The sequence below is a fragment of the Phyllostomus discolor genome, chromosome 9, assembly GCF_004126475.2.
Source record: "Phyllostomus discolor isolate MPI-MPIP mPhyDis1 chromosome 9, mPhyDis1.pri.v3, whole genome shotgun sequence".
Classification (NCBI taxonomy): domain Eukaryota; kingdom Metazoa; phylum Chordata; class Mammalia; order Chiroptera; family Phyllostomidae; genus Phyllostomus; species Phyllostomus discolor.
In genome coordinates this window covers 53,394,645-53,409,841 of record NC_040911.2, presented here as the reverse complement: position 1 = coordinate 53,409,841, position 15,197 = coordinate 53,394,645, and the positions used below count along the sequence as shown (strand labels likewise).

At 37.2% G+C, this 15,197-nt stretch overlaps 2 protein-coding genes across 9 annotated transcripts in view; one reads left to right on the top strand and one right to left on the bottom strand.

The window, feature by feature from the left end:
* RNMT (RNA guanine-7 methyltransferase) overlaps positions 1–5,359 on the bottom strand; it is a 30,858-nt gene extending 25,499 nt beyond the window's left edge. For 2 of the 7 annotated variants that reach the window (XR_004899298.1, XM_036009362.1), the window contains exons 1-4: positions 5,264–5,296; positions 4,258–4,312; positions 2,330–2,788; positions 812–947 (exon numbers count right to left, since the gene is read on the bottom strand). Coding sequence is in view for 6 of the 7 variants with exons in the window: in XM_036009362.1 (XP_035865255.1) it covers positions 812–947; positions 2,330–2,746 (553 nt within the window). In the remaining variant the exon portion in view is untranslated. Of the gene's footprint in view, positions 1–811; positions 948–2,329; positions 2,789–4,257; positions 4,313–4,687 lie in introns of all 7 variants that reach the window. The other 5 variants (XM_028524148.2, XM_036009364.1, XM_028524150.2 and 2 more) reach the window with 5 other exon arrangements.
* A 95-nt stretch (positions 5,360–5,454) lies between these two features.
* The window catches only part of FAM210A (family with sequence similarity 210 member A), a 39,123-nt gene continuing 29,380 nt past the window's right edge, over positions 5,455–15,197 (top strand). Inside the window, exons 1-2 of one of the 2 annotated variants that reach the window (XM_036009365.1) lie at positions 5,455–5,670; positions 6,249–6,303. The gene's annotated coding sequence lies outside the window, so the exon portion shown is untranslated. The remainder of the gene's footprint in view (positions 5,671–6,248; positions 6,304–15,197) is intronic. The other variant, XM_028524779.2, reaches the window with a different exon arrangement.

Sequence of the window (15,197 nt, the reverse complement as noted above, 5' to 3'; positions counted from 1 at the left end):
ATTAGCACTTTTCCACCCTGTATAATCAAGAAAGCATTTTCACTTTTCCTGAGACTGGCTTTATAAAAACAAAAACAAAAAAACTTTAATGTAAAAAAACTTCAAAATACACTGGCTTTTTAAAATTTTAAATTCATGTAATACTCTATTTGATGTAACAGATATACAAAGCAATAAATATATCCTGAATTACATTTCTTCCACTCATTTCCATTTTAATACCAAAGGTGAGTTTCCATAGATAAAATGCTGGATCTAAAAAGCTGAATATCTTCAGTAATCCTCAATGTAAACTTTATTTTCTTCTCAAGCACATACAAGAAAAATAAGTTTAATGGATAATCAACAAAAATATGATCTTTACCAACTCATTAAATGCCTCAAAATAAAAAAAAATCATGATACTGCCAATTTCTTTGATTTAATGGAACCTGTATGTTTAATCCAACAATGTTATTGCTTCAAAATTATTAGAGCGAAATAGAATAATTACTTAGTAGCATTAATTAGCATTAACTCCACATAAAAAGGAACACACTACCTTTTGAAAGCCTTGTTATCTTTTCAACTTAATATTCATTAAACACTCATTAATTAATACCTTATATAGTCAACCAAAAGTGGATATAAAAAGAATTTATCTCAAAAGTTTAATTTTAGTTTTGGCTCCCATTTTACAAAGCCAAGATCTGACAATTAAATGAACAGGAATTAAAAATCTAGAAACCTGGTGCATGATTAACCATTCAGGGAGGAAACATGACACAAGCCGAAATAAAAAATTCCAAAGTATAAAACAAAAAAATCATACCAATGAGGACGCTTTTCATCCAATTATTAAAGTTTCTTAGGTAGAAAATACGACTTTGGCTACGCTTCTCCAAACCAATTTCCTGAAGTTCATTGTAGTGAGCAGCCACTGTTGAGCTGTGTCCTTCTTCTAAATTCTGAAAATAAGAGAATGAAAGAAAATTAAGGATTAGAACACGGCAAAAAATAAACCTAAAAGAGTATCTGACCTATATAAGGATAAAATACTACTGAAATTGATAAATTCCATTAAACAGAGGCATTAACTACAGAAATTCTACTAATTATAATCAGACATAAGACATGTTTCCCCCACTCCCTATTTTTAAAAACATCTCTAGGTTTAAAATTTTCATCTTGGTATTTCATCTGTATAATTATTCTATCAAAGTTTTAATAAAACAAGTACTCTTCCAGAGTTCTGATTTATTCAACTCAATAAATGCCAGTCAGGGAAGGTGTTCCTACAAGAAAATAAAATAGGAATAATTTATATTTATAAAATAGTTGACTGTTAAATGAGATCATACATACAAAGGGTTTAGAACTCAATAGGCTATGTTCGGTGTCAGTGATTCCCACTATTTGCTACTAATCTAATTCAACATTTTCAATTTATGCTCCCTACTTAAGGTCCTAAGCATTCTGCAAAAATCCCATGACAGATAAAGGGTTTCAGATCCCCATACTTCCCTGTTCAACCAAAGTGGTTCATCTTTTACCTACTTTACACATCAGGTTTAAGATTTTCACTTGAGAAGAGGGTTCGGTTGCTAGTAAAAGTCTGAAACTATGTTTATAATACAAGCTTCCCTCCATTAGAAGGATTCATTCTCCAGAGACCAATGACAAATGCTTAGCCTGTGTCTTTCCTCTTCACTGGCTGATGGCAGAATTTTACTCATTTATTGAAGTTCTCTTTCCCTCCAGACCAAGATTCTGCCTCAGATTCCTTCACAATATGATATTCCCAGAAGAAAATGACTTGCCCTATAGTATCCCTGCTAAATACCAGGTTTTTGCATCCACTTAACTAAAACTGTATGTAACTACCTAAACAAGGAGTTGAAACAATATAGTTGAAGGAACTACATTAGAAAGGGAATGTAAAGCTGGGTATTTTTTTTTGAAATTTATCATTTTAAGTGATAATCTCAACTACTTCAGACACAAAAAAGAAATAAACACCTAATAAAAAATGAGAAAAGATAACTCATCTGGACCTCATACTCTTGTCTTTTTTAAAAATGCCAAGACAAAACAAACTATAAAAACTCACTTTCAAGCTTCTGGTCAAATAAGACATCTGATAACATAAAAATTATCTCATTAGCAGAAGTTTCAACTAAATAAAAACAATTAAAGTACAAGAGTCAAAAGCTTACTCTATCTTAACACAATAAAAAAAGAACATTCTGAAATTATTAAGATTACATAAAAACCAGCATTATTTCACAGGTGCTTCACATTTCAATTTGACATATTCTATTATGAATAAAAGGAAATACAATGAACATACTCTTTGTTTTTCAGGAACATCTTCAAGTTCTATTTTTCTCTTTTTCTGGGTGTTATCTCCAGGAGAAGGTTTATCTTTTGTAAAATCATCAGTTTCCAGTCTTCTTTTCCTTGAAATGCCTTCATCATCACCAGAACCTTTTTCCTCTGGGACAATTTCAGCATCAAGTTTTTTCTTGGATGCAATATCTTCCCCACAACTGGAAAACTCTTTTATAACATCATCTGCAAACTCCGTTTTTCTCTTTTTCAGTGTGTCTACTTGCCCATAGGTAGGAGCCTTCTCCAAAAGCCTAGACCCAGGAGCAGCTGTGTTTTCATTAATACTGAATGAAGACTCTGTTTCTGAATCTATTGATATTTTTGCTTCTTCAAGAGAGATCTTTACACAGTCCGCTGCTTTTGCAAAATTTTCCATTTTTGATTACTTCAACAGATGGTAAAATGTCATAAACTAACACTGAAATGGCAGAAATTTGATTTTACTTATAAACACTTTAAAACAATTAAAACCAGAAGCTAACCATTTAATTTCAGTGATCAACTAGGCATTTTTTAAAAATCTCATAAAAACAATGTTAATTTAAATTAATATGATTTTATGAATAGGCTGATATGAGAGTGCTAATTGCAATCCCCAAATACTTCTATAATCTTACCCATAATAGTCACTAATGGCATTAAAACTGACAAATGAAGTTGGGGCATACAAGTTCCTTTTCTATTCTGCTCCTTACTCTACAGTCTTGGTTCGCAAATTATAGGCACAGCAGAATTATTTTAAACTTTCAAGGGAAGGACAGTGATACTGGATATCTGTAAGATACCCAGATACAACTTCAAGTAAAGCACACCTTCAGCTAAACAGATTGCACTACATCCCATTTAATGACTTCATAACTTTGTAAAGTTGAGATTTTTGTGGCACAGAAGAAAATCAGTTAAATAGGAAATGAAGAAATAAAGTTGGTGATGTTGAACCTTATTTCAAGGCTAGAGAAGTTGTATAACAACCAACAGGTGTGCACATTCCATTAGTAAAGACTCATGGTTAAATAAGAATTAAACACAAATGTTATTTTTTCTTTCAGTTTTTGTATTATTTTTAAAATAGTTGTTAGGACATAAATACTTAAATTCTTTGGACTAAACTACTTATGAGTGGTACTGTTATGGTTTTTTTTGGCCAAGATACTAGAAGAAAAAAAAAGGCACTAAGAGCATTAAGAACAAGAAAAGTGTGGAAACTTAGTCGAATTCTGAAATCCCTATTTCGTGACAGTATCAGAATTAGGTAGAAAGTAAAGAGAGTGGCTTTGGACAAGAAGTTTCAAGACTCTGTCTGCAATTAAATAAACAGTAAGTCTCTCCAAATGTTCTTAGGTCTAATGGGACTGGGAGGGAAAGAAGTGAACTATCACGTGGACAGGAATTGTTATAGTGATCTCTTTATTGTCAGTCAGTGAATTTACTGAACTCCTACTACAGAGGAGCTCCATGAGATACTGTGTGAATTAGTGTTCAAAAAGCTTACAGCTTATATACCATTATTAAAATGTTAGCCTGTATTACTCAAAATATATATATGGAAGAGGGAGAGCAGAAATCCAAAAATCAGTGACTTTCAGTAAATTCAGAACCTGAACGTTATGAAGGGAAGGGGGAGAGTCTTTTGAGTAAAGAAATTTCTGAATATGCTAATATGGGAGTACTAATAAGAAATACACAATAAGAGATAAAGTTGCTTGAGGGAGTGCATAACAAGAAGTCATTATAAAGTGGGAAAGGTTTCAAAGGGTATGGAACTTTCACCATTCAAGGTTTGAGATAACAAAATACTAAGCCATCCAAAATAGGAGGAGCTGAAATGCGGGTCAGGGGTATCACACCAAAAAAGTATTTTGCAGAATGACTACTTAGAATGATTACCTAGTAAAACTGGCCTCCAAATTATCAAGTCCTTATCTTCTCTATCATTTATCTCCTAAAGAAGAACAGAAATGGGTTTTAAATTGAAATGAACCAAAGTGATTTATCATTATTAGCTGTAATTAACACCTGAAATTAGTGTTGGAAATAGGTGTGAATTTTGTTTATGTAGGCAACTCTATTTCTACAGACGAAATGTCATAAAAACAATCAATCCGGTCAGAATAAATGACAAAGAATTCCAACCGACAACAGAAATGGGTAAGAATGTTTGAAACTGAGAGTCAGAGTGGAATGATGAATCAATTCCAAACGCAGGAGGATCCTTCAGAATTCTGGAGGAAGGAGCTTACGGAAAAGAATCAACTGACATCTAGTTGGATGTGCAATAAATAACCAAATAGACATTTCCATCTGGCTTTCCAGTTACCTCTCAGGCAAGCCTTCTCATTCATTTCAGTTTCTCAGAGAACCAGGCTGAGCAGTAGGACCGCCAGGCTTAAACTCAGCTGATGAGCTCTCCTTCTCGACCCGGCAGTTAGACCACGTCAACTCCAGGGCCCAAGACGCGACAAGGCGAGACTTTTTCAGCCAAGTTCACCCTCTTCCGTTGTATTCGCGGCCTAGCTCTTAAACAAACCTTCGGCTCAGGTTTCTGATACTCCGCTCAAAACACACAAACGCTACTTCACAGCTGACATCCTCTCCCTAGCCCGCCATCTCGGCGCGGCCCTGAAGCGCAGCCCAATGCAATTCTTGTGCTGGTCTAGACCTGGACTCGGTAAGTCTGGAGGAGCACTAGACCCACCCCAGCCCCCCGACTCCCAGAACTGCCCATTTGCTTCGCGCTGATGGCACAATAAACCCCTCGCAAAGGATACTGAAGGCACAGTGCTAACACAAAGCGAGTTCGTGTCAGGAGTCGGAGTACCCCTTCCAACTGGATGGCGACGGGGAATCCAAATACAAAGAAAGGGAAGGCCAGTGTTCCAGCCACCACACTCACCGACGCAGCCACCCACCGTTCTGTTTGCGGAAGCACAAAGCGGCGCCACGCGAGTACCACTTCCCCATTTCCGGGGAGTGCACAGTCACGTGACTCCGCTCTGGGCAGTGAATGGAGCATCGCACAACCTTCGCGCCGAAACTACGAGTCCCGTGGTGCTGCGCGCAGCAGGCGTGCTGAGAGACGACCCCAGCACGACCCCAGCGGCACTGTTCGTCTTTAGCACGTTGCTAGTGGGCGCGGTTAGGGGTTGGTGAGAGGCTAGCGTCCACTTGAGCTTTGTGCGTTCCAGCATCCTGATTCACGTTCGGCGGGGTCACTTTGTTGAGTGACACCGTTGTGGCATCTGAGAAGCTGCGGTCTGGCCTCTGAGGCGGGAAGCGGCGGCGGTCTTAACGTCCTAAGAGGTAGCCTGGGCCTGAGACCTTTAAGGGCAGCGGGAGTGGTGGAGAGGGCACCTTCAATCTGGTGCGTGTTGGGGACCAGACACAGGGCGCGAACCTGACGCGCAGTGCATCTCGGGCTGTGGCAGAGATCATCTGTGGGACAGGGGTCGTTCACACTTCCTGCTCCACCACCCCGGCGGCCGAAAGAGGTCACCCCCCTCCCTTCTTTCTCGGGCCAGTGTCCGGATCTATCCTGCCTTTGGGACTTTTTTTCAGCTGTCTGCTCTGTAACACTTCAACCCCTGTTCTTCCCTTCCTCACAGTACTGCTGAGGAAGGGCCTGGGTGTCTCCGTCCTCGGAGTTGTCTTGAGAATGAGCAACATCTTTCTTTTCCTCAGGGGACTGGCAGATTAATCCCTAACGCGGTGTTTGGGAAGCCGTGCCACACCTCCCTCCGATGAGGCCTTTCTAGGCTCTCAGGTTATGGAGAAAAAGGCCGACCAAACCTATCCTTGAGAAAAGTCTCATAGTGTAGTATTCTTTGTTGTCTGGGCTTTGATATAGGGTGACTGAGGGAGATAACACTTTCTTTCCCCAGATTTCCACTGGAGAGTCAAAGGCACCCACAGTACTGAAACGGGAAAGCTCCATAGGTGAGGGCTTTCAACTGAGATTGGGGTCAAAACCATACCTGTGGACTAGTTGTGACTTTGTGTTGCGCCTCAGCTCCTCCCAACATTAAAGTGTAAAAACGTGGTCAGATTTTATAATTCATCTTAAATTGGTCCTTTTAAAAGCAACTTTAATGATGTGTTTTACTAGCCTGCCTACTTGTCAACTGGGGCAGTTATGAGTAGCCTTTGCTTTGAGTAAGGCAACATTTGCAGCATGTACTTTTATACTCCAGTCACTTCCAAATTGTGGCCATTAACCTTCTGAGGTTGTTGACCCCTTATAAACTTTGAACCAAGAATAAATGAGACCTATTTTTAACAAATGAAGATGAGCCATCCATTTTAGATGACTGCCCTTGTAGTTTTATTCTGTGAACTAGGTTGGGAATTGACTTCAGTTCATGTATATTGGCTGCAAACATACAGGTTTGAGAGACTGAACATACTATTTACACATCTAGGCATTAGATATAAGCAATTACATAGTCCTATATGCTGGTTCTGATGCTAAAGTTTCTTGAGATAATTGCAGTTGTAACTTTAGGGAAAATGAGTCTAATTTTGATTTTTTAAAGAAATTTTATATTAAATTAAAAGCCTCTTACTATGTGTTTATACAAACTCCATCATGAATTGCTTTATGTGAGATGTAGGGAGCTCACATTTTGTAGTTTTTATAAAACTTAACTGGAAGTCATGTAAATTCAGTTGAGAATAGAACTCTTGAAAGTAGTAATAGTGGAGGGAGAAACGTCTGGACCAGATAAAAATGTTCTAAAAGTTGCTGTTCATGTTATTTTTCCCATTATTACATGTGTAATATCTGTTTTTCTGGAAATTGAATTAAAATTAAAGTAACTAATATTTTAGTACCTTCTCTGTGCCAGATTAAGTGCTTTACACATTTGAACTAATTTAATTCTTACATAATTTAGTGGGATAGTTGTTACGATTATTTTTGTGTTACGTATGATGGTTTAACTTGGCCAAGGTTGTGCATCTGGGAATTAGTGAAACTAGGATTTGGACCCAGGTGGTCTAGCTCCAGAGACCAAACTCTATGATAATAATAAAACAGTGTCTGCTGGAAAGCCAAACTCATGACTAGAAGTTTGGCCTTCTACTATCTGACACATAGTAGATTTTAAAAAAATGTTTGATAACTTCTTAATGTTTGGGTTATTATACTCAGAGAAAAATAGTTGAATAAGGATATCTTGCTAGAATGTGAGATCTACCAAGAGAGGATCATTGTTTTGTTCAGGGATTTAACCCAGGTGCCTCGAACAGTGCTTGGCATATAGCGGTGTTTATTGAATAAATGAATTGCAAAAAAAGGTTTTTAAAAGTAGATTTTTTTAAAAAAGAACAAACAAGATTTCTTTATGTGCTGTTTTGATTATTTGGCCCATTATTCACCCACTCACGCCACCTGGTTTGGATTTCTCCTGGTTTGGATTATACTTTGTCAGTGAGAGAAAATGAAGTAGCAATTTATAAATTTTCTGGTTAGATTAAGGGGAAGCAACAGACCCAATAGATACCATCCTTCTTTTTTCAGTCGTTAGTTCTCAAAATGATTTGCCATTTTAAAGTGTGATTTCTGGTGTAGAGTTGAAGATCACACTTTTGAAACATAAACATTGTTTTTAAAACCTAGATACAGTGTTATATCTCCCTACAAATGATGTTCTTAGAGGTAGGAAAGAAGTTGTTTTTCGAAATCGTCTTGGAGGAAGGACTATCCCTCCAGTCCACCCACAAAGTGCCCCTACTAAAATTATACTGCCTTTATGAAGCACATAAGATATTCTAGTTTAAAGGGTTTTTTTTTTCCTATAGTTGAAAGTAAGACTTGGTTGAGAAATTTCTAAGTTTCTTATGTGTAGTGATTCATTTTATATGTTAACTAGGCTATAGTACCTGGTTATTTAATCATTCACTAATCTAGGTGTTACTGTGATGGTATTTTGAAGATGTGGCTAACATCTAAAATCAATTGACTTTAAATAATGGAGATTACCCTTAAAAATGTGGGTGGACCTTATGGAATCAATTGAAGGCCTAAATTTCAAACCACAGTGTTTAAAGAAGAAATCACTCTTCCTCAAGACTGCAGCATTGATTTCTGCCTGTTTCCGGCCTCTATATCAGCCCTACAAATTTCAGAGTGGCTAGCCCCACAAACGTGTGAGCCAGTTCCTTAAAATAAATCTGTATCTATCTATGTGATAAATAATCTAATAAGAGATTTCTAATAGAAAGATCTATCTAAAGAGACATAGGTAGATAATATGGGTATATATTTTCTTTTATTGGTTCTGTATCTCTGGAGAACCCTAGCTCATTCAGATTTTAGTGCCGAGAGTGGTTCTAGAGGAACAGCATCTTAAGAATGAGTTATCTGAATTGGTTATGGTGTTTGTGGAATTGGTTCCTGAATCTGATTAGCTTTAAAGGCACTAATGACTATTTTTAGTGGTAAAGAGGGCACTTACAGTCCAGGGTGTGAGGTGGCAATAGAGATACATAAAATATCACCATTGGATACTCCTGATTAAATATTTACAAAACACAGGGTTCTAGATAATCATGTATTTGGTGACTTAAGACATTTTTTGTCAAATTAACAAGTGTAATGAGACTGACTGGCTGCCCCTAAGTGTGCTGGAAAAAGTGGGGAAAGAAAAGTATGAGCTCAGTCTTCAAATTCCCAGCTTAATCTCTTCATAATTGACCTGAAAGTTTCTGTGTCTACTCTAAAGAAACTCTTCTCTGCTGTAGCTGCAGAGCTGAGATTGCTGACAACTAACCCCAGAGTCTCATCCTGAAGAGTTGCTGAATTACAGTGCAAAATGAACTCCCAATCTAACAGGGTGTTGGCTGTTAAAATAAGGGCATTGGTTGGGAAGGAACGAGATCCTCAAATTTGGAATGGGATAATGAGCCCCTAAATTTTGATCAGTCTTTTTTGCCACCCTTTTGAAGAAGTTAACCCTGCTGCCCTGGCTGGTGTGGCTCAGTGGATTGAGTGCCAGCCTGAGAATTGAAGGGTTGCTGGTTTGATTTCCAGTCAGGGCACATGCCTGGGTTGTGTGAGAGGCAACCACACATTGATATTTCTCTCCCTCCCTTGCCCTCTCTTTTAAAATAAATAAATAAAATGTGTTTTTTTTTTAAAAGGAAGTTAACCTTGCTTATCGTGAATAACCTGTAATGTAATGGCCTTTCCTGAGGTGATTGTTTTGAGAGACATTGCTAATTCTCCTCAAAAACTACTCCTACCACTCTTTCTTGCTTCTAGACCTATAATTGGACTCAAATCCAGCAGGCCTCCAAGGGTCAGCTACAAAATGTGACCCATGAAGAGTTGTGCTGCAGTCTTAAAAAACAGATTTTTAAAAAATTTACAAAAATAGAAACTGGGAAATATGTGTGGGAATGGGCATTAAAAGTGTGGAATAATTGTGGCAGGAACATAAAGTTGGATCAGGCTGAATTTATTGATATAGTACTACTAAACAGAGATTCTGGATTCACTATTATAGCTTGATGGGTTAGAAAGAGCACTAACACTTTGGTTGTTAGGCTAAAACATGGACCAAAAGGTGACCCATGCTAAATGAAGTTAAAATGCCTGACCTGCCTTGGTGTACTATAGAGAAAAGGATTTAAAGGCTTAGGGAGAATGGAATGGTAGAGTGAATTTATCGTGTAAGACCTGCTCACCCACCTTTGGAGAGTCTAGAGAACACTCCTTTCACCATGATTTTGAAAGTAAATTTGTAAGGAGAGCCTCAGCAACCATGAAGGGTTCTATGATTGCTCTTCTCTGTGGGTCAGAAGTTACAGTGGGAGCTTTGCCACTGTACTGAGGATCCTAGAATGCAGTAAGGATAATTGGAAATCGGACAAATATTAGAGATCTATATTCTTAATGGCATATCAGTATGCTGAAGGAAAGAAGCCAGAGGAGAGGGTAGTTGAAGTATAGGAAAGAGAATAGCAGTAAAAAAAATACAAGGAAAATGTGATTGAGCAAAGTCTTAGAAAAGACAAGAAGAAGTCAGCTCAAAATACAGGTGGAAGACTGGCTTTTGAATATAGGGACAGTTTATATTCTGAGGAAGGAGTTAATGGATTCTTGCTTGGATGTGGGTGCAGTTAACTCTGGAAGGGGGGAGGTTGAAGTTGAGAAAATTCACCCCTCATAACTTCGGTTCATTTTTAAAAGGAAGAGGGGATTAGCTTTATCTAATTATTTATTTATTAAATAAATATTTATTGAGTGCCTCTGATGTGCCAACCAGCCTTTGTTTTAGGCACTTGGAATGCAGCAGTGAACAAAACAGGAAAAACAAACCAAACAAAAAACCACAACTGTCTTTATGGGACCATAACTGGTAAACACAATAAATAAATTATATAGGATGTTAGAAGATAAGTGCTATGAAAAGAAACAAATAGAGCAAGATAAGGAAGATGGGGATGTCACAGCTGGAAGGGAGGGGAGGATTGGGAGCAGTATTCCAATTTTATTCTATTTTATTTTTTAAAGATTTTATCTATTTTTTTTTTTTTAGAAAAAGGGGAAGGGAGGGAGAAAGAGAGGGAAAGAAACACCAATGTGTAGTTGCCTCTCATGTGCCCCCCCTGCCAGGGACCGGGTCCACAACCCAGGCATGTGCCCTGACTGGGAATCAAACCTGCGACCAGTCAGTTTGCAGACCAGCACTCAATCCACTGAGCCATACCAGGTAGAGCAGTATTCCAGTTTTAAATAGAATGATCAAAGTAGGCCTCACAGAACTGGTGTCATTTGAACAAAGACTTGTATGAAACAGATGGGTTAGCCATGCCAACTTGGAAAGACTTCCAAACAAAGGAAATTAAGCAGGTAGTACATAATTCTCAAAGCAGGGAACTTTTCAGCATGTTGGAAGAGCTGCAAGGGGCTTGTGTGGCTAGAGCAGAGTGAGTAAGGAGAAGACAGTGGGGGATATATTCAGAAAGGGTAAGGAAAGAGATAATGTAAGGCATTGTAAATAACTATAAGGGCATACACTCTTACTCTAAGAGAAATTGTGGAGTTTAAACAGAAGAGAGACATGATCTGATGTATGTTTTATATTTTATCATCAGCTAAAAGTAAATGTAAGAGGCTTGGGGAGATTGGGAAAGGTATGGAATAGCCATTCAGAGGAATGGGACAGGAAGCTGATCAGGAACCATCATGGGTTGTCATTTAGAATTCAGAGCCTTTGTAAGATAAGGGTGATATACCATCAGTGTATGCTGGTACTAACTTACTTACTTGTGTGGTTTTTGTTGGCTATGGAGATGTAAACAAGTGGTTGGAGTAGCTCAGGATTAGATTTTATAGGCTGTTATTACAGAAAGACAAAGTAGTAATTCAAATTATGCATTGTAGAATATAGGCTGGATAAAGACTTCAGATTGAAACTAGGAGGAGCTATTAAGTTTGAAGGAAAAAGGGTGGGTGGGATGGGGGTGTATAAGGAGGGCAGGTCCCTGGAACTAGAGTAAGGGAGTAGAGGCTGGAAGTAGAAAAGGGTAATGAGATAGTTTCAGGATAGTTTCAGTAGTTTCAGGATTCAAGTTGTGGAATGATTTCAAGATCAAAGGCACGACCAGTGCAGTGAATTGCTGAAGAAGCTGGGATTTTGTATGGGTTATCCAAAAGGAAAAATGGCAAAAGTTTAAATGAAGCAAGAATATGAGCCTAGTTTGACCAGGTCAGTAGGTAAGAAGAGGAAGAAGGGAAATTAGAACAAACTATTGATACAGTATACTAAGTGCTAGATACTTAACGTACTTTCTCATTTACACATCATAAATACCATACTATAAAATATAATTAATTAACCCTACTTTTGGGGTGAGGAAAAAAAGCTATGTAAAGTAATGCCAGGAGGGATTGGAACTCAGATCTTTCTGAGAGCAAAGGCTGTATTCTTCCTATTGCAGTGGAATAATACCTGCCAGAGCTAAAACGGTAGAAGTGGAACCATGTGAATTCTGGAGCAGTGTTACTATTGCAGATCACCTTATAGATTATCTTACAGAACTTAGAATCTCTGGAAAAAGATAAAGGTATAAACATTTTGTGTAAGGTGGTACATTTATATATAATTGTGGAAAAATCATTGATTTTCTTTACAAGTGATACATTTCACTTTTAAGGCTGCTCTGAAAATTAATGAATGAAATCAATAAATGAATGAAATTCCTTGGGGATTCACTAGAGGGTATAATTTAACCTTTTATGACGATTAAGAATTTAACCATGGCTCCATCATTACCACAGCTTGTTTATATGCACCAATTCTGTAGTGAGAACTCAAAATTAGATAGCTTAAAGGAGATGGCTTATATAATGAAATTGAATCCATCTAATGCATTAGGGAACAGTAAAGTAATGGCCCAGAAAGTACTACAGATAACCTTACATGCTTTTACTTTTTCTAAGGAGCAAACTAAATTTGATTTAAAATATCAGTCAAGGTATGATTGAAGAGATTGAAATGAATAAATTGGAATATTAATCTGTTGAAAGAAGAAAAACTTGTATTTATGATAATTGACAGTTTGTATAATTATAGGCAATTCTTTTCTTCAGTTAGCTTTTTATTAATGTTTCCACCTGACAAGTTCTACATTTATCCCTTGCTTATACTAAGTATCAGAGTTGTATCTGGTAAGGCCCCAGTGTACCTTTTAAACAATTAAAGAAAAAGTACGTAGCATTCCCATATTATTCCTCCCCATCCCCTTGTTTCCCCTATTAACATCTTGTATTAGTGTGGTACATTTGTTAAAATTGACCAACCAATGTTGATACCTTAGAATTCACTCTTTGTATTGTACAGTTCTATGGGTTTTGATAAATGTGTAACATTTATCCACCATTACAGTATTGTACAGAATAGTTTTACTACCCTAAAATGCCCTTTGCTTCACCTGTTCATCGCCTCTCTCCCCCATTTTGGAGTCCCTGGAAACCACTGATCTTTTTACTGTCTAAAAAGTTTTGCTTTTTCCAGAATGTCATATAGTTGGAATCATACAGCCTTTTCAGACTGATTTCTTTCATTTAGCACCATGCATTTAAGATCCCTTCTTGTCTTTTCATGGCTTGATAGCTTTTTTCTTTTTATTACTAAATAAATTTTCTATTGTATGGAAGTACCTAAGTTTGTTTATCCATTCACATATTCACAGGGACTTCTTGGTTGCTTCCAGTTTTTGGTAATTATAAAACTGTGGGAAACATTTGTGTGCAGGTTTTTCTGTGAACATACTGTATTTTGTCATGTATAATGTGCTCCTATGCATAATGCACACCCTTATTTTTCCCTCAAAAATTTGGGCAAAAAAGTGTGCATTGTACACGGCAAAACCCGGTAACTTCTCAATTCGTTTGGGTAAGTACCTGGAAGTGCTACTGATTGATAGTATGGTAAGCCTATATTTAGGCTTAAGCAAGAAACTGCTTAACTGTCTTCCAAAGTGACCATCCATTTTACATTCCCACTAGTAATGAATGAGAGTTCCTGTTCCTCCACATCCTCCCCAGGATTTGGTGTTGTCAGTGTTTGGGCATTAGTTATTCTAAAAGGTGTGTAATGGTATCTCCTTATTTTAATTTGCAACTCCCTAGTAACATATGATACTTGAGCATCTTTTTTGAAGAGTGAGATAGAATTAACATATAACATTATATAAGTTTCAGTTATACAACAATTTGATGCTAACAGTCCAGTTAGCATCAATACTACATATACTTACATTTTTCTTCTTGTGATGAGAACTTTTAATATTTACTCTCTTAGCAAGTTTCAAATACACAATACTTTCTTTATAACTGGAAGTTTGCACCTTTCATGCCCATTTTACCCCCCACCCCACCTCTGGTAACCACCTGTCTGTTCCCTGTATCTAAGAGTCTGGGGTGTTGTGTTTGTGTTTGTTTTTGTTTTTAAGATTCCACATATAAGTGAAATCATATAGTATTTGTCTTTTTCTGTCTGACTTACTTCACTTAGCATAATGCCATCCAGGTCCACCCGTGTTGTTGCAAGTGGCAAGATTTTCTTCTTTTTATGGCCAGATAATATTCCATTGTGTATATGTATATGCATACACACAAATACCATATATATTTAATATTTTTAGGACTTTCCATACTGTTTCCTATACTAGCTGTACCTTTTTACATTTTCACCAACAGTGCACAAGGGTTTCCTTTTCTCCATATCCTCACCAATGTTTGTATATATTGTTATTTTCTTTTCTTTTTTAATAATAGCCATGCTAACAGATGTGGGATGATTTTAGCATTTTTTCAAACAGGTAGTATTATTTGCTACCTGTAAAAGATTTGCTATCTTCTTTTGTGATGTGTCTGTTCAGATCTTTTCTCTTTTTTTAAATTATATTTTATCGATTATGCTATTACAGTTGCCCTGATTTTACCCCCTTTGCCCTTTCTTCAGCCAGCACCCCCTACTCCCTCAGGCAATACTAACACCATTGTTCCTGTCCTTGGGTCGTAAGTACAAGTTCTTTGGCTACTCTGTTTCCTATACAGTACTTTGCATTCCCCATGGTTATTCTGTAACTAGTTATTTGTATTTCCTAATCCCCTCTCTTAACCCATCCCCTACACACTCCTTCTATCTGGTAACCATCAAAATGCTTTCCATATCTATGATTCTCTGGTCTTACTTGCTTAGTTTGTTTTTTAGATTCAGTTGTTGATAGATTTGTATTTTTTTTGCCCTGTTATAGTTCATAGTTTTGATTATCTTCTTTCTTAAATAAGTCCCTTTAACATTTCATATAATAATGGT